This window comes from Vulpes vulpes, chromosome 4 (genome assembly GCF_048418805.1).
Source record: "Vulpes vulpes isolate BD-2025 chromosome 4, VulVul3, whole genome shotgun sequence".
NCBI lineage: Eukaryota > Metazoa > Chordata > Mammalia > Carnivora > Canidae > Vulpes > Vulpes vulpes.
In genome coordinates this window covers 79,986,853-80,007,819 of record NC_132783.1, presented here as the reverse complement: position 1 = coordinate 80,007,819, position 20,967 = coordinate 79,986,853, and the positions used below count along the sequence as shown (strand labels likewise).

The 20,967-nt window shown below is 44.5% G+C and overlaps 1 protein-coding gene across 1 annotated transcript in view; it reads right to left on the bottom strand.

Annotated features, from left to right (window-relative positions):
- HKDC1 (hexokinase domain containing 1) overlaps nt 1–18,112 on the bottom strand; it is a 40,918-nt gene extending 22,806 nt beyond the window's left edge. The window contains exons 1-6 of the mRNA XM_026003807.2: nt 17,531–18,112; nt 12,470–12,632; nt 6,932–7,080; nt 6,701–6,820; nt 1,758–1,853; nt 580–679 (exon numbers count right to left, since the gene is read on the bottom strand). Coding sequence (XP_025859592.1) covers nt 580–679; nt 1,758–1,853; nt 6,701–6,820; nt 6,932–7,080; nt 12,470–12,632; nt 17,531–17,593 — 691 coding nt within the window. The 5' untranslated portion in view covers nt 17,594–18,112. The remainder of the gene's footprint in view (nt 1–579; nt 680–1,757; nt 1,854–6,700; nt 6,821–6,931; nt 7,081–12,469; nt 12,633–17,530) is intronic.
- Nucleotides 18,113–20,967: the final 2,855 nt, after the last annotated feature.

Here is a 20,967-nt window from a genome sequence, read left to right as displayed (position 1 = left end):
TCCTCTAACCTGAATAGCTCACTTTGGCTCAGCCACCGTTCAGATTCTTAGGGCTCCTCAAGCATCCCAGACTCAATCCCACCTTAGAGGCCATAGGTCCCCTCTTTCCTTTGCCAGGGCTTTTCTTCCTCTCCATCTCCCTTTTGCTCCCTCCTCCTCCTCCCTTAGATCTTTGCTCAGATGTCACCATCAGAAACCTGCCGCCACCACCCCACCACTCTCACTCTCAGTCACATCACCCTGCTTCACTCTTGCCATCACACCAACCATGACCTAGAGTTAAGATTACTCATTTGGACCTTCCAGGCCTTTCATCCACCTACCCACCAAAAGCTGCATGAATACAGGAACCTCTAGGTATTGACTCCACTGAAAACCCAATGCAGAGCAAAGGCCCAGCACACAAGAGGCATGCAGTAAATGCTTGTCAAATGAATGTATTCATTTTCCATGTCCCTATGTTACTTCTCATAAACACAAAGTGCCAATACCCTCTCAGAGAATTTACTCAGTTTGCTAAAACTAAGCCGCACACTAGCCCCTTTTCCCAACCTAGAAAATCAAGTGAAACTGAATTACCAATGATGACACCAACTTCACAGTAGGGATCATCATAGGCGCAGGTCATCATGGTTCCCACAGTGTCATTGACCAAGGTCAGGATGTCCACGTCTATGTCCTGTTGGAACACAAACCTCAGAAGGCATCAGTGGGCAGGAAGGGGGCATCATCCCTTTATCCTTCCCCACAGAGGAAGCAAAAGCAGTGAAGATGATGAGACAATCACTAGATCCTGCCTGCCAGGCCTGCCTGAAAGAGACAGGGCCTCTGGCAAGTTCAGGCATCTAGAAGAGAGAAAAGGTAGTTGGGAACTGAAGAGTGGAACTCATGCTCCTGCCTTATGGGTGGAGGCCTCTGTGCAATGGAAATATGAGGGACAGACTACCAGGAATCCAGTTTTTATTTGATACACCCCTAAGGAAAGGATGCTTATCCTGGGAGCAAAGTCCTCCCTTGCCCATGGGGACAGTTTAACCAGCTTCAGCCAAGTCCTCTCCATGGACAGCACCAGGGATTTCTCAAGTTGACAAGTCAACTTGGATTATTACCCCAGGGTAATATGGTTCCCCAAGGTTTGGGGGAGCATTCTAAAATAAAATGAAACAATAAAAGAAAAACACAGGATATAAAAGATTATGATTGCATCTTTAAAGAGAAAAAAGACTAAAAGGGTATCCCTCAAAATATTCCTCTTGCTGTCAGGATAACAAATAGTTTGGGTTTAGTTGTGTACTTTTCAGCCAGTAAGGAGCATGTTTTGGTTTTTCAGTATAGATTATTATAAAATGTATTCAATGAATAGCGATAACCCATGAATATTAGAGTGGAAAATAGGAGAGACAGTCAGGTTATAAAGAAAGTGATCTTTTAAGCTCAGAGGGGAGAGGCAATGAGAGCATTATAGATGCATGGGGTCTAACCAAGCCCCTCTGAGGGGGGCTGTGGCAGCTGGGGAGAACCCAGGGAAGCAGGGGACCATACTTTAGCAGCAACTAGAACAAGTTCCACATAACCAAGGCTCACCAATGGGTTTATCCAGATTGGTCACAATTGGTCACATTTATATTACAGTGAGACCTTCCCCAAGATCAATTCCCTCTCTGATTCTCCTTCCAGGGCAGGCACAGTAGGAGACCCCACATCGAGAGAAAGGAGCTAGGACTAGGGGAGCTCCCACACTGAGGCGAATCCCTCACCTTGTGTTTTTTCATGGCTTTGGTCAGACAACTCACTACATCTGTATCTTGAACTCCCCGTGCCTTAAACTTCTTGGTCCATGAAAGCAGAATACCCTGGGGGAAGATTTCAGAGCCAGTTAAAGTGAAGAAGGCCCTCAGTTCTGAAAATGAGTGGCAGAAAATTCATGCGTAAAGAGTATCCCCATGGGCTTCTCTTGAAGCTGAATCACCCCCATTTCTTTCCACATTCCTTCAGAGGCTTTTTCTAACCATATAAACATCTTTATTTCATCTGAGCAGTTTGAAACAGTATATATAGTGGCAGAAAGAACAATTGTTGAGGACTTGGCCTCAGAAGACATTAGTCAAGTCACTTAATCTCGAGCCTCAGTTTACTCATCTGTGAAAGAAAGAAACCTCGTTTCCCTGCCTCTGTCACAGGAAATGCTCTGATGGAAATACCTGGCCTGTGGTAGATACACATTATGTGTGCAGAATGTATGAATTGCCAGGTCCACAAAACAGAACTAAGGTGGTGTTACCTGGCAGGACTCCCTTGGGAACTTAATTTCAACTTAGAAAAATGGTTCTCTATTTGCATAAAATTGGTGTTTCCTAGGACACCTGGCTGGCTCAGTCAGTAGAGCGTGTGACTCTCAATCTGGGGGTCATGAGTGCGAGCCCAACACTGGGTGTAGAGATTACTTAAAAATAAAATATCTTTAAAAAATGTTTTTTAAAAACTTTGTGTTTCCCAAGAGTTTTGTAAAATAGCAAATAATCATAGATTGTTTCAGAATGGAAGAGAATTTTGGAATTAAGAGATTTGTCCAAGGCCACACAGTCAAAAGTAGCTGAGTCCAAACTCTCAAACTCCCCAACCACACCCTCCCAATCCTCTGAGATTTACAGAGGAAGGAAACTGTTCTAGATCTCACAATGAGTGAAGGACAGAGTCCATCTGGAAAGCAATGGTCTGACTCCTGACCAGGGACTAGGGTTCTTTCCCTGCACCACAGCGCCGCCTAGTGCCAGATCTCCCTAATTTCTGTCTTCATAGGTCATGAGGACATCCCTGCTCCATGAGAAAGAGGAGTAAGAGACTGTAGGGTGGCATCCCCCAAAAAGGGTGGTACAGACAATGTGCGACCTACTGGGGGCAGAGTGTATGGAAGGAATGGAGAATAAATGCTTGTGACATATAGTTAAGTGGAAGATTTAAAACTACATGCAATTATATTTTTTAAAACTATGCATACAACATGACATCATTTATTTAATATAGACATGACTAGAAGGAAACCAACAGGGATGCCTGGGTGGCTCAGTGGTTGAGCGTCTGCCTTTGGCTCAGGGCGTGATCCTGGAGTCCCGGAATTGAATCTCACATCAGGCTTTCCGCATGGAGCCTGCTTCTCCTCCCTCTGTCTATGTCTCTGCCTCTCTCTCTCTCTCTCTCTCTCTCTCTCTCTCTCTGTCTCTGTGTGTGTGTGTGTTTCTCATGAATAAATAAATAAAATCTTAAAAAAAAAAGAAAAGAAAACCAACAATTCAAGTAGTGGGTTTCTCTAAAGGTTGAGATTAGCGGTGTCTCTGTTTTCTTTAAACTTTTCAATCCTACTCTCCTCTCTCTCTCTCTCTTTTTAAAAAAGATTTTATTTATTTATTTGACAGAGAGCATAAGCAGAAAGAGCAGAAGAGGGAAAGGGTGAAGCAGGCTCCCCACTGAGTAGAGAGCGTGACATGGGGCTGGATCCCAGGACCCTGAGATCTTGACCCAAGCTGAAGGCAGACGCTTAACCATCTGAGCCACTTAGGCGCCCCTTTTTTTCTTTTCTATATTGAAATGTTTTACTATTTTACCACCAGAAACACACACATAAGCAAAGATATTTCTCTTTGGTTAAAACTTTTCTGTTCCCTCATTTAAAAGCAACGAAACAGGGGCACCTGCGGGCTTAGTCATTGAGCATCTGCCTTCGGCTTAGGTCATGATCTCCAGATCCTGGGATTGAGCCCCAAGTCAGGCTTCCTGCTCAGCAGGGAATCTGCTTCTCCCTCCCCCTGCTCATGCTCTCTCTTTCTCCCCATCTAAAATAAATAAATAAAATCTTTTTTAAAAATTAAAAAATAAAAATAAATGACAACAACAAAACAAAACAACTATCGTAAAGTAACCTCCCCTCTTAATGCCGCTCTTATTTTCTTTAATCATTTTTTAGTTTCACAAAGAAGCCTCCTGAGCCACCCCTCCTCAGGAAGCGCTCCCCTTTCTGCCATCTCCTGAGCTCAGATCTCAGCCTCCACCTTCTCCAAGAGCCCCGATTTTGTGTCACAAACCTAAGTCTGCAGCAGAGCCATAATGAAATAGCTATGCCCACACTTAGTCCTTATTACTAGTGCACTTCCTGTAGCTGAGGGTTTTCTACTTAACTTTAGACTCCACTGAAAGGCAGTTTGGGGGTAAAATTTATAAAATACAAGTAATTCCGGGCGGCCCGGGGAAGGGGCTGGGGTAGGTGGGGGGGTAGGCGGTTGCTCAGCGGTTTAGTACCGCCTTCAGCCTAGGGCCTGATCCTGAAGACCTGATATCAAGTCCCATGTCAGGCTCCCTGCATGGAGCCTACTTCTCCATCTGCCTGTGTCTCTGCCTCTGTGTGTGTGTGTGTGTGTGTGTGTGTGTGTGTGTGTGTGTGTGTGTCTCATTAATAAATAAATAAAATCTTAAAAAACAAATACAAGTAATTCCACTAGACTTTGATGAGAAAAAGCATTTTCTCCTTCCTCGATGTAATCAAGCACTCTTCCCTAGTTTAAATGTTTCCCTGAAAATCCTTATTGGAAAATGGCACAAAATGGGTCAAAACGTTTCCAGGAACTTGCTGGTATTTTAAACAAAGTTCAAAGTTCTAGAGCTATATCTTTCTGGAAAGGCAGTGCAGGTGGGACCTTATGAACTTGGGCTTAGCCACTCTCGGATGTGTGTCTGTGTGGCCTTGGACAAGTCCCTTAATATCTTTGAGCTGCAGTTTTTCTCAAATATGAAGTGTAAATAATCATGTCTACTTCATATGATTGCTTGGGGATTTTAATGGGATATAATACACATAAAGAGTGTATTATCAGCACAGTGCAAGATACACTGCCAAAATCTGAGGTACAGTACTGTCGTTGTTATTATTATTATTATTATTATTATTATTACTACTACTACTACTACTACATAAAGATGCTGGTATGGATTTGGCTTAGAAAAATGCCAAAATCCTAGATAAACAAAATGCATTCACCCCCTAGTTGTCAAGAAAATATGCAAGTTTGTTTCTCAAACTCAAATGAACTCCAACAGAGCTTGAGAAGTCTCTTCCTTCTTCCTGAGGTTTCCATTTCTGAGCTCAGATAAGAGGTGTTTAATTACTTGGTGAATCAGATCTTGATTTTGGGGCCTGATTCCCCACAACTGCTCCTCCTACTATCTTTACAGATTCCATGACCTCTGCTCCTCCAGCCAGCAAAGATGATGACACCTCATAGCTCAACTCCACTTGGCCTCTTCTAACATTTTCTGAAAACTTCTTCATATCAATTTTTTCTAATCTTTTTTTTTTTATAAAATAATAAAAATGTGAACCTCAGCCTATCCCCTGTCTAGAGAGATCATAGCAAGTTCTCCCTCAATGGAATCAAGTAAATGATTGATTGTACTTTTTAATTGTCTGATAGTTAATAATCACCTATAAAATACAAGACATCATGCTATAGACCCTGTAATTAGAGAAGAAGAATATAAAACAGTGCCTGCCCTCCAGAAACATCTGTTAAGTCAGGGGACAAGATACAAAAGCACCAAGAGACCAGTGACATAGGGACAATCATTGTGGTGACCCTGCAACTGTGCCCAGGCACAATTTGGGGCACATGGCAGAGGTCTGGTCTAAGTTTCCCCTCAGCCCAGCAAGTAGCTTTTGTAGTCGCTGTTTTGCAGATGGGAAAACAAGGAGCTCAATAAGTTAAGTAACTTATGCAGGGGAACACAGCTTGTTTTGAGCCATGATTCAAAGACAAGTCTGTGGGACATGAGAACCCATTCCTTGTCCACTCCTCCCCACTGAGAAGTGGCCCATCCCAGCAATAGCAAACATATGCCAGGGCAGTCCATAATGTCAAGCTGCTCCATGAATTGACTTGTCAGCTGTGTGTCATGACGGCATGTATAGGAGGAGATCATGGGCCATCACCCCAAACAGCTGGAGACTGGGGATACCTGACTCCTGACCGTGTCCCTCTAACCCCAGAAAGCTCATTGTCCTTTTCTATGGTCCCTTATTTATTCTCACAGATTTACAGAAGATTCAGCTTGACTTCTCCCTGTTTATCAGTTGAACATATGAGGCACACAGAGATGAGACCCCAGCTGGATAGTGGCACAGCTGAGATTGTACGTCCCAGATACGGTGTCTGCTCAACAACATTGTCACTCCAGTGACCCTACCTGCATCCTCCTCCTAAAGGCTCACTAGGCAGGTGAGACTCCCTGAGCCTTCCTGTTCTTATTCTAGTCAGCTTTGTCAGTGGTCAGTGGCACTAGGTGTGGTCCCCAGACCACCAGCATCCACATCTGTCACCTGGGAAACTGTTAGAAATGCAAATATAAGGCTGCAATGATTAAGAAACTCCAGGGTGGGGCCCAGCAATCTGTGTCTAACAAGCCCTCCAGGGGATTCTCACGCAACCAAGCCTGAGAACTAAAAGTAAAATTTGTTGCCTGTGCTGTGCCCATGTCATGTGCAAAACCAAGGCTGCTGCATTTACAAGTTCTTTGTCTCACATTTCCACCTCACTGTTCAAAAAGAAAAAAAAGTCCTCTCCTGTTTCCAGCCTGACTCCTGAACATGCCCACATTCTCCAGCCCCAAACCCCAAATCCTGCACAGCTTCTTCCCTCCCTGGCATGAACCTTACCTCTTCCAATTTAGTTTGTCTGCATGGAAAAGAAAAGGTTAGGCCGAGGGGAAATTTCTTATGCTTCAACCCTCTCGTCTTCATGAAATCTGCCAGACAGTCAGCTATGTAGTCAAACAGCTACACAGAAGAGAAAGCACAGGACACTGGGCTAAGGCATGGTCACTTATAAACTTGATTCCAAGCCCACCCCTCACCCCCCGCTGCTTCATAGAGCCCCTGCCCCAATACCTCTGAGCCATTCCCTCGGATAATTTCATTGGGTGTTGGGTAGAACTGACTCTCCATCTGGACATTTCTTTTCCCCTCTTCAGAGACTTGGACCTTTAAGACACGAAACTTGGACCCTCCAAGATCCAGAGAAAGAAATTCCCCATTTTCTATTAAAAAACAAGCAAAAGTTATCATTTATTGAAGGTCTGTTATATGGCAAGCTCATCCTTAGAAGTTGGACATGTAATAAATGCCACTAAGTCTCACAAGCACCCCATGGGTTAGGTGTCATTATACCCACTTGCTGAGATTTTAGAAGTGAGCCCTCCCAGCAAGGGGCAAAGCTGGGGTGTGACCCAAATCTGCCTGGCTCTGCAGTCTGGGCCCTGCTCACTGGTCCATGCTGTAGGGCATAAACGTGAAGAAGGCAAATATACACCCACTTCAGGCAGGCAGTATTAGAAATGGGACTTGAGGGCAGCCTGGATGGCTCAGCGGCTTAGTGCTGCCTTCAGTCCAGGGTGTGATCCTGGACTCGATCCAGGATCGAGTCCCACGTTGGGCTCCCTGCATGGAGCCTGCTTCTCCCTCTGCCTGTGTCTCTGCCTCTCTCTCTCTCTCTCTCTCTCTCTGTCTCTCATGAATAAATAAATAAAATCTTAAAAAAAGAAAGAAAGAAAGAAAGAAAGAAAGAAGAAAGAAAGAAAGAAAGAAAGAAAGAAAGAAAGAAAGAAAGAAAGAAAGAAACGGGACTTGAGGGTAGAGCCTCATCCAGCATTCCACAACCAGAGCAAGGAAGTGGATACTCCAAGTGTGGTCAAAGTCCTGATAGGGCAGGAGGAAGAGGCAGGGAGCTGTGCAGGAAAGGGAAACCAGCCCCCATACAAGCCTCAGTCTCGTGGGCAGAAAGAATATATTCTGGGAGTTTAAAACAGACAGGGACCAAATGATGGCCCTTACAGGACCAAGTATCTTCATATTTTGGGCCAGACTCAGCCCAGCACAAGAGAGATGCTATTAATAAAAAGATGGATATGATGCATAGTTAGTGCAAAGCAGCCCACTTGGGTGACTTCAACTCAGGATCCAGGGAGAATTCCTGCCATGACCCGCCAGTGTCCTGCATCAGCCACAGATAGAGGACAAGAATGCAAGTGTGCAAACTCATGAACCCACAAGACTTTGTGCAGAATTGCCTGTGCCTGAAAAGTAGGGACACCTTCATGATATACACCCAAAGCACATGTAAGTGAACCATGACCACAAACCTGGTCACTCAAGTGGCCTTGTTTTGTGCCATGTGACCAAACATACAGCTGCATGGAGATAAGGCACCAGCAAGCCATTCAGATTTATTCCTTGTGAAATAAAACAGTGAGGAATTGTTAGTTTGTGGTAAAGACTGAAGTGAAAGCCTCCCCCAGCCCAGAGCAGCTGGGTAGCCAAGGTGTTCACATGTGTGTAGGCTGAAACCACAGAAAACTCCAGTCCTATGGCCTGAGCGTACCACAGTGCCTGCCTTCGGATTCCCACGAGATCCTGTGGGATCCCCTTTTTGCTTTCCCTGTCCTTACACTATAGTCTTCCTTTCTTGACCTGACTCACCTGGGTTCTCTGTTCCTGACAATCAGACAGCTAGGCACAGGCCCGCCTGAGCAGTGCTCTGCAAACTTTAATGTGCATGTGAATCTCCCAAGAATTTTAACTGCAGATTGTGATTCAGTGGAGGCAGGGTCTGAGATTTGGGTGTTTGGGGGTGTTGGTTTTTTTTTTTTTTTTATTTAAGTAATCCCTATACCCAGCATGGGGCTGGAACTCATGACCCCAAGATCAAGAGTTGGGTGTTCTTCCAATCCAGCCAGCCAGGCGCCCCAGAGACTTTGTATTTCTAAACAAGTTCCCAGGTACTGTGGCTGCAGGTCTGTGGACCACAGTCAGATAGCATAGGCTTAGTCATTTACAGAGCCAGCCAGCTGGCTGTTTTGTTTTAATGGAGATTATCTGGAAAGATAGGAAAGTTTCTTATCTTCCTAGATCTGCCCCCAAAGAAGCCTGATGGAGCCATTTATTATTTGGAAAGGGAACCAAGAAAAAAAAAAAAAGAAGAAAGGAAAGAAAGGAAAAAGAAAGGAAAGAAAGAAAAGAAAGAAAGAAAGAAAGAATGAATCCAGGGACCTAATACTGTGCAACTTTTGTTAGCATTCATCACATACCAAACAAGAGATGCTTTCATAGATGTTATCTTGTTGAGTAAGAAATAGGGTAGATCACACAATCCCTGTACTAACATTTACTGAGCATGCACTCTGTGCCAAATAATATGCCAGGTGCTAGGGAAGAACAGGGAGCGGTATCTAAATCAAAACAGGAGTCAACACCCCAGAAGAGGTGGAAGAGAACTGAGGGCAGAAGAATGAGAGAGAGAGAATGAGAGAGAGAGAGAGAAGCAACCAGCCAGAGCAGGTCCCAGGAAGAGCTCACATAGGAAGGGCGGCAGGGTCTGCTTTGGAGGAAGGCGGGACACTAGCAGGTAGTCTCAGGATAAACTAGGAAGGGTTTGAAAAACTGCCCCACCCCAAAGAGCTTGAGCTTTATCCAGAAGGTAAGGGGGAGTCACAGAAAGGTTTTAAGCACGGGAGTGCCAAGCTCTGGTTGAGATTTGGGGAACATGCCTCTGGTGCCAGTCAGGATGGATGAGAGGATTTTCATAAAAGAGGAGGTTCCTGTACTGCAATTCAGATCAGAGGTGATCTGCAAACCCTAGTGTAGTGTAGCACGGATTCATTCTTTCCTCTGGCTGCCAGGGGCCCTTAACAGTGTGTAGTCACCTGGCTTCACCAGTGACTCAAGACGTGATTTCCTGGAAGCCACCTGGTGTGATCCCTTCTGTGACTTTGACCCTAGAGAAAGGACTCACTGGACCCTCAGAGAGGGAGGACCTGCCTAGGAGAGGCAATAGCCACAGACGGGCTGTCAGGATCTCTACAGCAATCATTATCACAACCTTCCATCATGGGGATGTAACATACAACATGGTGATAATAGTTAAGAATAACACATTGCATATTTGAAAACTGCTAAGATGACAGATCTTAAAAATTCTCAGAAGAAAAAAGGAATTTGTAACTATGTATGTTGCCAAATGTCACTGTGGTGATCATTTCGTGATATATATACAAATATCAAATCATGTTGGACACCTGAAACTGTTATGTCAGTTGTTATGACTGTTATGTCAGTATGTTAAACTGTAATGTCAGTCAGATATAGTATATATCCATAAAAAAAATTTTTTTTTAACCAAAAAAGGTAACAATCTGCCTCTGTAGATAATCTCCCTGTGAACTTTCATTTTCCCTTGCTTCTGGGGACACACTTCTGCAGGAGGAGCCAAAGCATAGGAAGCTAGGAGGACATCACCCGGGTGCCCCCCTGGGCACACCCATGACTCAGGTGCTTACTCTGAATGGCCCTGGATGACCAATCAAGGACCACAGTCCCTCCAGCACTCTCATAGAGCAGCGTCTGGAACTCAGCAGATTTCAAAGCAGGACTGTCTCTCTCAAAAGCTTATGTCCCTCCTGGGTGGCACATAGCCTACCATGTCACTCACCCACCAATGAGGGAAGAGGCTTCCCCCATGACAGTTCCTGAGGACCTCTTAAATGGCAGAAGCTACTTTGACCCAGTTATTGGCTCAGAGGGCCCCAGAACCTGGCTAATCCAAAGTCTCTGAGAGGTCCCCAAACTTCAGCCCCTACTATTTCAAGGACCCCAAAGCCCCCTCTGGAGCTTGGCCAGAGCACTCGACCCTGACATTGGTCCTCAGTGCTCTCTCATCTGACCTGAGCAAAACCTCAGGGTTTTTGTTTTTTGTTTTTTGTTTTTAAGATTTTATTTATTTATTCTGAATGATGCAGAGAGAGGCAGAGACATAGGCAGAGGGAGAAGCAGGCTCCTCAGGAGCCTGATATGGGACTCAATCCAGGGACTCTAAGATCACGCCCTGACCTGAAGGCAAACACTCAACCACTGAGCCACCCAGGCGTCCTAACACCTCAGTGTTCTTATGGGGTTATGTGAGACAGTGAGTTCCTAACACCCCTGACCACAGAAGGTGGCTGGTAGACATCAGTTCCTGTCCCTCCTATGGCTCTGCCCAGAGGCTGAGAATGGAGGCATTGGATGGAAACTCATGGATTCCTTCTGAAGGTCTCTAGGCTGTGGTCAGTGAAGTAATAGTTCCCCAAAGATATCCATATCCTAATCCCCGGATCTATGAATATGTTACATGGCAAGCGAAAAATAAGTTACAAATGGAATTAAAATTGCTCATCAATTGACCTTGAGGTTAGGAGATTCTCCTGGATTATTTGGGTATGCCTAATGTAATCACAAGGTCTTTAAATGTGAAAGAAGGAAGCAGAAGGGTCAGAGTCAGAGAGAGATTTAAAGATGCTATCTGGTTGGTTTGGAGATGAGCCAAGGAATACAAGTGACCTCTGGAAGCTGGAAAATGCAAGGAAAAAGATTTTATTCTACCTTAGACTTCCAGAAGAATGCAGGCCAGCTGACACCTTGATTATAGACACATTTCAAACTTCTGACCTTCAGAGATGTAAGGGAGTAAATGTGCATGGTTTTAAGGTGCTAAGTGGGGCAGTCCTGGTGGCACAGTGGTTTGGCGCCACCCGCAGCCTGGGGTGTGATCCTGGAGACCCAGGATTGAGTCCCGCGTTGGGCTTCTTGTGTGGAGCCTGCTTCTCCCTCTGCCTCTCTCTTCGCTCTCTCTGAATGAATAAATAAATAAATCTTTAAGGTGCTAAGTGGTAACTTAAGTGTGGTATCTTATTACGGCAACAATAGAAAGCAAATACAGAGGCCAACTCTCTTGTTTTGCAGATACAGAAACTAAAGCTAAATATTTTGCTTTAGGTCACTGAGAAATATCAGGGCTGGGCTCCTAGAGCCCAAGTTTCTTGAATTATCATTTACTCTTCCTTCCACTACATCATGTTGTCTTTCCTTTCTTACTATCTTGGGCCTAGAATCTAGATACTTAGGCATGAAATACCATTCATTATCCATTCAACAAATATTTCAGGTCCTAGTATGCGTCAGGCACCATGCTAGGTGCTCAGAACACTCTGGTGAAGAAGACACAGACCCTGCCCTTAGGGAGCATTGGGCCAGTAGGGAAATTCAGGCATGGCAGGGTAATAAAAAAAACACCTAACCCAGCATGGGATGGAGACAACCTCTGCCCTGAGACTGAAAAGCTAAGTTGGTGTTCAGGAAGGGAAGAATGTTGGGATGCTCCAGCAAGTGAATAAACAAAATGTGTGGGGCCAAGGTGAGCAGAGAAAAAGCAGGGTACATTTGAACTTTGGTTCAAAACTTCTGGTATTGAATAGACTGAAGCATAGGGAGCTGGGGAGGAATGTGCACAGAGGACTAAAGAGAGGTAAACCAGGGTACAGGAGCAAACTTGAAATACTCATCAGCCAAGAAGAAACCAGTGGGATCAGGTCCCTGGCAACCCCTAGCCCCACTCACCTGAGCCATCTGGAATGGCCCTGACAAAGGTGGGCAGCATCTTCACAGAGGCTGTGGGGTTGGTATCCTTCCCCAGACCCTTCTGCATTTCAGCCTGGAAGCGAGCCATGATGTCCAAAAGGGTCTCATCGGAGAGCCGCATGTGATACAGGAACCTGTCCACCTGGAACAGATGCCGGGGTGACCACAGCTGCCTGCTAGGGAAGCTGATCCTCCAGTCGGGGCTGTTAATTCCCACACTCATCGTAAAGCTATTTTTCTGACCCTGGGGACAGCTTCATGATGTGGAATCCTAAAGGTTCCTTGCCTGACCCCTCACCAAGCTAGATAGAGACAAGGTGGGAGGTTGGAAGGGTAGAATGGAATGGAAGGCTGGGAGGGGAGGTAGGAATTTATTCCCCTGAAGGGCAAGCTGTGAAGAAGAAAATATTCTCCCATTTTTCTGATGGGACAATAGAGGGGCAAAAGCTACAAAGGATTCAGGGTTTCTAATTCCCAGTTCAGGGCCACGGTCCCATTGCCTCTCCACTGCAAAAGACTAGCTTAAACATTAAATTCCTAAGCATAGAACCTTTCTTTTCCAGCGATCACAATACATATCCAAGCTTGTTTCCCTTTGTTTATGGGCTGCTAGGAAGCTCAGAGCTAAATTCAGTTCCAATTGCAATCTGTAAATTCTAGTTCTTTACATTTTCATTCTGTTTTTAACTGAAGTTGTTTGAATTAAGATGAAATTTAATTTTTAAAGCCACCTCAAATTGCTGCTGGAAATGGGTGAATGGCACTCAAGTAACCAAGCAGCTGGGGCAAAGGACCATTACCCTAATGGAGGGAAGGTATAAAAATCACGATGGCTATGCTCAGTCCACTTGAAGGTAGTTTGTCCTATCAGAAATGGCAGAACAGCTTCCACCTCGTGCTAAAGCTAATCTTTTGGGAGTTGCAGCCTGGATTCCGAGGGCTCATTGGAATGGTTATTGATGGGCAAGAGCGGGGAGTGTGGCATAGGTGCCCTGTGTTTGCCGCTTCTGCTTTATACACATACTGAGCAGCCTCTCTACCCATCTTGGTCACAAGGACACTTGATCCCAGCACATTCCTGGAGGAATCACTCTCCCACACTTCTCTCTAAAGCTAAGAATATCTGTTGAAGTCTACAAAGTGCTCTCACAAACATGACCTCATTTAATCTCCCTGACATTGTTTTGAGGCAGCCAGGTGAGGCCAGAATTTTTTTGCTTCTAATTGAGAGGTGAGGACCCCAAGGCTCAGAGCCATGGCGCAGCAGTGGGAGAGCTCTAGGTGAGTGGTGCACTGGAACTAGAATGCAGGCTCCATACCCCGCACCTCACAGCCTGGCTTTGTGTCACAGTTCTGTGCAGGATGCAGGAGCCTAACAGGGACATTACACCCAAAGTAATGGGGCCACACGACCTTTATCATAGCCATCAGCCAGGCCTAGTGAGCAGGGAATCCCTCCCGTGCAACCTGGGGCCAATCGGAGACCCAAGCCAATGAAATGGCTCATGGTTCCAGGGACTCAGGAGCCAGCAAGAGGCCAGAAAACTATCAGAGAGCCATTAACAACAACAACAAAAAGGACCATTGGGCTTTCAGTGTACTTGAGGAGATAGGATGGAACCAGGTCATGCTTCATTAAGGGCTTCCTGTTCACACTGTGTCTGTTTATGACTAATTGGTTGGCACAGCCACAGACATGGAGAAAACTGATGGAAGGGATGTGATCCAAAGTAATTAGGGCTTGGGGAAGGCTGGGATGAACTACTCAGGAAATTTGCTCCTTTTTCATCCCAAAGCCTCTGAAATATGCCCCCCAAACCTACTGCTCATTTTCACTCAGCCCCAGAGTATAGGGAACGTCTCCAGCATCCCCATAGTGTCATCATGGTTTTGAGGTCCTGCTGGGGTCATTTGCCAGTGGCAGTTTAACAGTCATTCAGGACTTTGGGTTCCTGCACCTGCTGTTTCAGTAAGTTAGAGTCATGACAGAAAGAATATTAACTTAGCAACAGTTCTTGTTTATTCTCTGTACCTCCTACAGGTCCTGGTACAGTAGCTAGAAGGGAAGAATGAAACATAGGTTGGGGCAAAAGAAAAGCTCTATTTTAAATCCAAACAGGTAATCTGGGGCCTGGGTAGCCAGGCACATTCTTTGCAGGCACTAAGGGAGGGTGTGTTGGAATTGCAGAAAACCAAGTACAATTTTGAAAAGATTCTGAAACCATAAGATGAGATATCTTCTAAACAAAAGAGGCTATGAGCAGCGCATCTAACATAGGAAGAGCAAATTCAAAGATGTAAGCTCAGACCTGTAGAATGACAGAATGTGGCAGCCGGAAATGAACCACTCTGTCCAAAGGTCCTATATGAATTGAGGGTCATAAAAGGGTTCACCTCTTTGACCCAGTGATTTCAGTTCTGGGAATCTAGCCTTATAATCATCCCAAAGATGGAGAACATTAAACACATTCCTATGTTTTTCAAAGCAATATCTTAATTGCTAAAAAGTGTTTTTGAGGTGATGCCTGCGTGGCTCAGCAATTGAGCATCTGCCTTTGGCTTAGGGCGTGATCCCAGGGTCTGGGATTGTCCCGCATCAGGCTCCTTACAGGGAACCTGTTTCTCCCTCTGCCTATGTCTCTGCCTCTCTCTCTCTCTCTCTCTCTCTCTCTCTCTGTCTCTCATGAATAAATAAATAAAATCATTTTTTTTTAAAAAAGTGTTTTTGAAAGTAGCCTAGTTATGATGAGCACTGGGTATTGTATGTAAATGATGACTCATTGAATTCTACTCCTGAAACCAATATTGCACTGTTAGCTTAACTAACTAGAATTTAAATAAAAATTTGGGGTGGGGGAGAAGTACCCAAAAGTCCAACAAGAGGAAAAAGGTTGAATTATAGTATACCCAACTTGACTAGAAGATTAGAAGATGTCAGAATGGTAATTATGAAGAAATGAGACAAATGTACATCAGTGGTTACAATATAACAATAAGTGAAAGAAACAAGATTCAGAATTATAAGTATAATTGCAAAAAAATACTATAAAGGCTTCCCCAGGGCAGATCTGACAGTGTTTGTGAGGGGGGTGGGACTAAAGGTAACATTTCCCCTTTTTGTAAAGCTGACTTACTCAACTGTAAAAAGTACACACTGAAAACCTAGCCAGTCCTTCTCTTATGAGTGAACAATCTGCAGGTCAATGACCAGACTCAGCCCAACATTATCAATAGGTCAAATAATGTCAATATATTGAATTGGAAAAGAAGCTACCAGAGTGGCTTCTCCTTTCTTTTCCTTTCCTCCTTCCCTCCTTCCTTCCTTCTTTATTTTATTTTCTCTTTGTTTTAATGTTGGTATAGGGAGATTTTAAAACATTGGTCCAGGGTCTGAATAGTAACCCTTACAAGCAAAGTATAGCCCAGGGTCTTGACAACCCTGGAGGCAGGAAGTACAGAAACTAAGGAGGGGACAGCTACCTGACCCTGGAGAAAGGGCCTGTGCCTTTTGACCAGGTGTGTTTTCACCACATGGAAGAGTACATGGACCTGTGTTCTCAGAACCCATGATTCATCCAGCAACCCATAAACCAGATGCCCATCCTATCTCAGGCACCTGTTGCTTGAAGTGGCTACCAGTGCTCCTGACTATCCTGACTCAGCTCACTCTTCAGCTTTCTTAAAGGAGAGAGGGGAGGGCCAACTTCAGGCCTTGACAAAGGCTGACCATCCTCCCAGAGGACCTGGAACAAATCAGTGGAGGCAGCATAACCTCCCTCCTAAGCCTGTGACTGAGCTGGTAGACAAACACATTTCCCTGATTCTAGAATGTAAAAAAAGGTTAATCACCACCAAGGGGCCCAAGAACATGAAACTAATTCGCAGAACCAAAGGTAAAGTTTCCAAAGATTGCCCCCTGGAGGTTTAGAGAGACACCACCGCAGGTTTCCTCTTTACTAAGCAAGTAATAATGGAAAGTGAATCCTTCAGCAGTGCGGTGTAGGATTTTTCTACCTCCTTAAGAAGCCGGTAGAGAACTCCATGAATCGAATCACTATATGAAATTTAAGACAGCTTCAATCAGATTGATTTGCCATATTTTAAGATTTGCTATAACTTCTAACCCAAATCTTTGATGAATAGAATTTAGTGAAGGCTTACCCCACCAAGCACAAGAGGGCTGTTAAGGGGCCATGCTTTTTCTCTCTAAAGCCAGGAGGCATCATGGCACAATGGAAAGAATGCTAGGGAAGTCATAGACGTGGGTTTAATCCTCACTCCACCTGAAATACTTGGGTGACCTTGGCTAAGTCGGCTTGCTGAGATGACTTCTATTATCTGTTAACTGAAAGACACTGGCAGCTGCCACTGGCAGCTAGCATGGCAGGCTGAGCTCACTCCAGGCTGCCAAGGGACAATGCTAATGGGCTCCAGTTGAGCCGTGGCAACTGTTAAGTGGCCTACCTTGGAACAAATTTTGTGGAGACGTTTCTTGAGCAAAGTGACAAAATAATGCACGCCATTAACAGCCTATCATCGGCAAACAGCATGTGCCAATAATAAATATTTCAATTATTGTGCATTAAAACCCACACCCTTACTTCCCATGCTAAATTCTTTCAAGCATACGAAGAATCATGTGAATTACTTTAAAAGTTCTCAAAATTTCTCTCCCCTCCTTTGTAGCCTTTTGCCCCAAACTCCCCTTATATCAAACACAATCATCTTCCACCTTTCTGAAGACTTTCTCCTCATCCCCTCCCATCCCCTATCTACCAGGATAGTGCCAAGTGAAATGCAAGGCTCAGGACAATATGTAATGTTGGCGGGGGGGGGGGGGGGGGGGGGGGGGGGGGGGGGGGGGACGACACACGACGACGACTCACTTCCTCTCCCCACTGCATGAGCTCTTTACTGGTCCTGTGCTCCCTGTGTCTTTTCTCATAAGCTTTCTTAAATCCTTTTGGATGTAAGCACAGTATCAGTTAGTTCTACCAGTGAAGAATGAATCGGTGCTCTCTCAGCTCTGTGAGTCCTTACCTTCTTGATCTGATCCTCCTTCAGTTTGCTGAAGTAAAATGCCATCAAGTGTACTGCAAACATTTTTTCCAAGTCTGGCTTCTCTGGAGATGGGCAGAGATTTCCGTGCAGTGTTTACTCCCTCGTCTCTGGAGAGCTGCCCACTTCCAGTTCAGGCTGGAGGCCTCCGGGAACTAGGTGCTACAGATTAAATACTTCCAGGCTGCTTAGGGTTCAATGATTAAACTTTGCCCCCTCTCTCCGGTCCCTCCCTCCAGCATACACTTGATTGTCTAATAGGAGGCTTGGGATGGTAGCTGAGGGCTGGTGGAGGGGTGGCAGGGGATGGGTTGCTTGACTCTGAAAATTGAGTGCCACAAAATCTCGTTGCTAAGCAACACTCTCAAGCCAGCGCTCCACCAAGCCCACTCAGCCAAGGAAAATCTTCTGAGAAGTTGGGCGTTAAACAAAGCCAACTTTCAACCAGCTGAGCTGCTCTGCAAGTGCCTGGTCTCAGCCTTTTCTCTTGAGTCCTTTTCTTCTCAGCCCAGGGATATAACTCCTGACTCCCTGCCCCTCTGCAGCACTGTCTTAATTAAGACTAAACACTGCCCTGCTCAGGGAGACTTCAAGAATGTTGGGGCAAATCCCTCCCTTTGTGACAGAGCAGATCTCTTGCTTAATAGCCTGTGGTAATGAAAAAGAACTGATAAAAATTTATCTATTCACAATGATAAGCCGGCAAACCTTGACTGTACAGGTGGTGACCCAGGAAAAAATATCCATGAGAGAAGATGAATTGAAGTCACGGGTGCTCACCAGAAAGCTGCCACTGTAGAGAAAAACTGAAGTCTGAAGTCACAGACAGGAAATGTCTCATATCACAAAGATACGTGGTTTACTCACTCATCTCACTCATCATACCTGATGTGAGGACCCAGAAAAGGGCTGATATGTGAGTACAGTGGACCTTGGACTCTTCCCACAGTCATTGGTCAGCTAACAAAATCAATAACAATAATGGTGTTAACAAGAGTAGCTAGCAAGGATTGGAGCACTTATGGTTCCCATTTCATAGATGGGGAAACTGAGGCCCTAAAAGGGTAAGTGACTTACTCAAAATCACAAAGCCTATAAATGGTACAATGAGGAATCAAACCCAAAACTTTCATTCCAGGGCCCAGCTCATAACCAATATGCCATATTGCCTCCCTTCTTCCTCTGTGCAGTAATCAACTGAAAACTATTAATAGCACAGCTTTCTGTTGGGTACTGTCAAGATTTCCCATTACTCAGATAGCTAAATACAGAGATATCATTCCAACAGGGTCTTCTCAGTGAGGGGAAATAACAAATGAAGGAATTCCTAACCATAACTTCCCAAATATTAACCACAGGCTTCCTAAAATTTAGCAACAGACCAGATATTAACACAGGTTTGCTGAACACCCCAATGTTTCTTACTCCTACATAGCACCTGCTCTTCAATACATGGGAAGAAACGTGTTTTCCCTGTCGTCTTAGCAGGCTCAGCTTTATTTGCTTTTCTACTGCACAGTCTCATGAATCAAATGATTACCAAGCACTTGCCTAGTGAAAGAACCTCCATCTGTTGCCTCTTCAGAAGCCACCAATTCTCCAGCCCGAGCTCTTTACCCGTCCACCATATGTATGGGCCACTGGAAGTCCAGTGTAAGCATGGCGTTTGATTAAAATTACTCTAGATACTGTCCTCAGCCTGATATAAAACTGTCTCCTGATTGAGAAACCCTATCCTTTCCAGCCTGTTTACCCCTCAGACTATGAACTTTCTTTTAGCTCCTTTACTTTGTCTATTATACAAACAAACACAGGTTAACCTTCAGTTGCTCAAACTATTCAGTTCCCCAAACCATGTGGAATTGTTGGTATTCTGACACAGACATGCTAGGCCCGGGTCCATACAGGCTGTGGATAACACTGTGGGGCAGGTCACCTGCCCAAGAGGGGTAACAATACTTGTCTTAATTCCTCCATTTAAAAAGTAACCTTGGGATCCCTGGGTGGCGCAGCGGTTTGGCGCCTGCCTTTGGCCCAGGGCGTGATCCTGGAGACCCGGGATCGAATCCCACATCGGGCTCCAGGTGCATGGAGCCTGCTTCTCCCTCTGCCTGTGTCTCTGCCTCTCTCTCTCTCTCTGTGACTATCATAAATAAATAAAGATTAAAAAAAATGTTTAAAAAATAAATAAATAAATAAATAAATAAATAAAAATAAAAAGTAACCTTTGAGATGCAGTATGGCACCAACTGCCATTGATTTATTCACCCTTGGGATAAGAGACTACAATGGCCAGTGGACAAAAAGACCCAAAGCCATAATCAAAGGTCTCTACAATCTCATGGCTACTGTGTGCACCAGATAGGCAGTCTTTGGAATTTTAATCAGGCAGATGATATCAGAGGATGTTCATCTGTTACATCATTCTGTTTCTAATGTCGGCACATCAGTATCTCCATTCCAGGTCTGAGTAAGCCAACTAAACTGAGCTTAACAATTACAAGGATCATATACATTTATAGAATAAAAACAATCTGATTATTCCAGTCCAATCCCTGGAATTTTTCACTCTTAGTAAATTTCTATATAGTCATTCAAGGATAACTGGGTACAAGTCTTATAAGCACTTAGATTTTAAGATAATTCATTTGAGAGTTGGCACTGCTGTAATTTTGGTTAAAGGATCTTACCAATCTGACTTAAACCTCCCATGTAAGAAGGAAAACTCTCTCACTTCTGTACACATCTCTATTTCCATAAAACTCTCTCCTAAAGATAGTATCTGCTTTCTTTCAAGTACTGAGCATGGTAGGAGGACTAGAAGTTTAATGGAATTTATCCATTTATTTAGTAAATACTTGTATAGTGTATACTAAGAGTTTTACAATATTAATTCCCAGAGCAACTATCATTTTCATTCTCTCCAACTTACAGGTAGATAAACTGAGGCATGGGGGCCAATTGGAACATAGAAGAATAAATATTTGAATGTGGGTAGTATGGCTTCAGAGTCCATGCTTAACCACTGTGTTATACAGACTCTCACTAACCTGGAAAGAAAGCATAGGGAAATGTGGGACCCAAGAAAAGCCACCCAAAGCCCATGCCCTGGGATCCCACTTTGGCTCCACCCTCACTGAAGACAAATGCTCCAGGCTCCTACCTGTTAGGGTTCATGGCTACCCCAGTGGTCATTTTGAGAATAAAAGTAAATGAGATCACATAAGAGAATCTATGTGGTCCATGATGGGCACATTAAAAGCATTTCTTTGATCTAAGCCTTCACCTGGCTAGGGACCCCTTCTTAAGATTGCCCTTTCATTTCATCCCATTTGGTCCCTTAGAATAAAAGAATACACACAGCCCTTTCAGTGCATTCAGTGAAACAACCAGAAACCATTAGAAGGTACCAGTTCCAT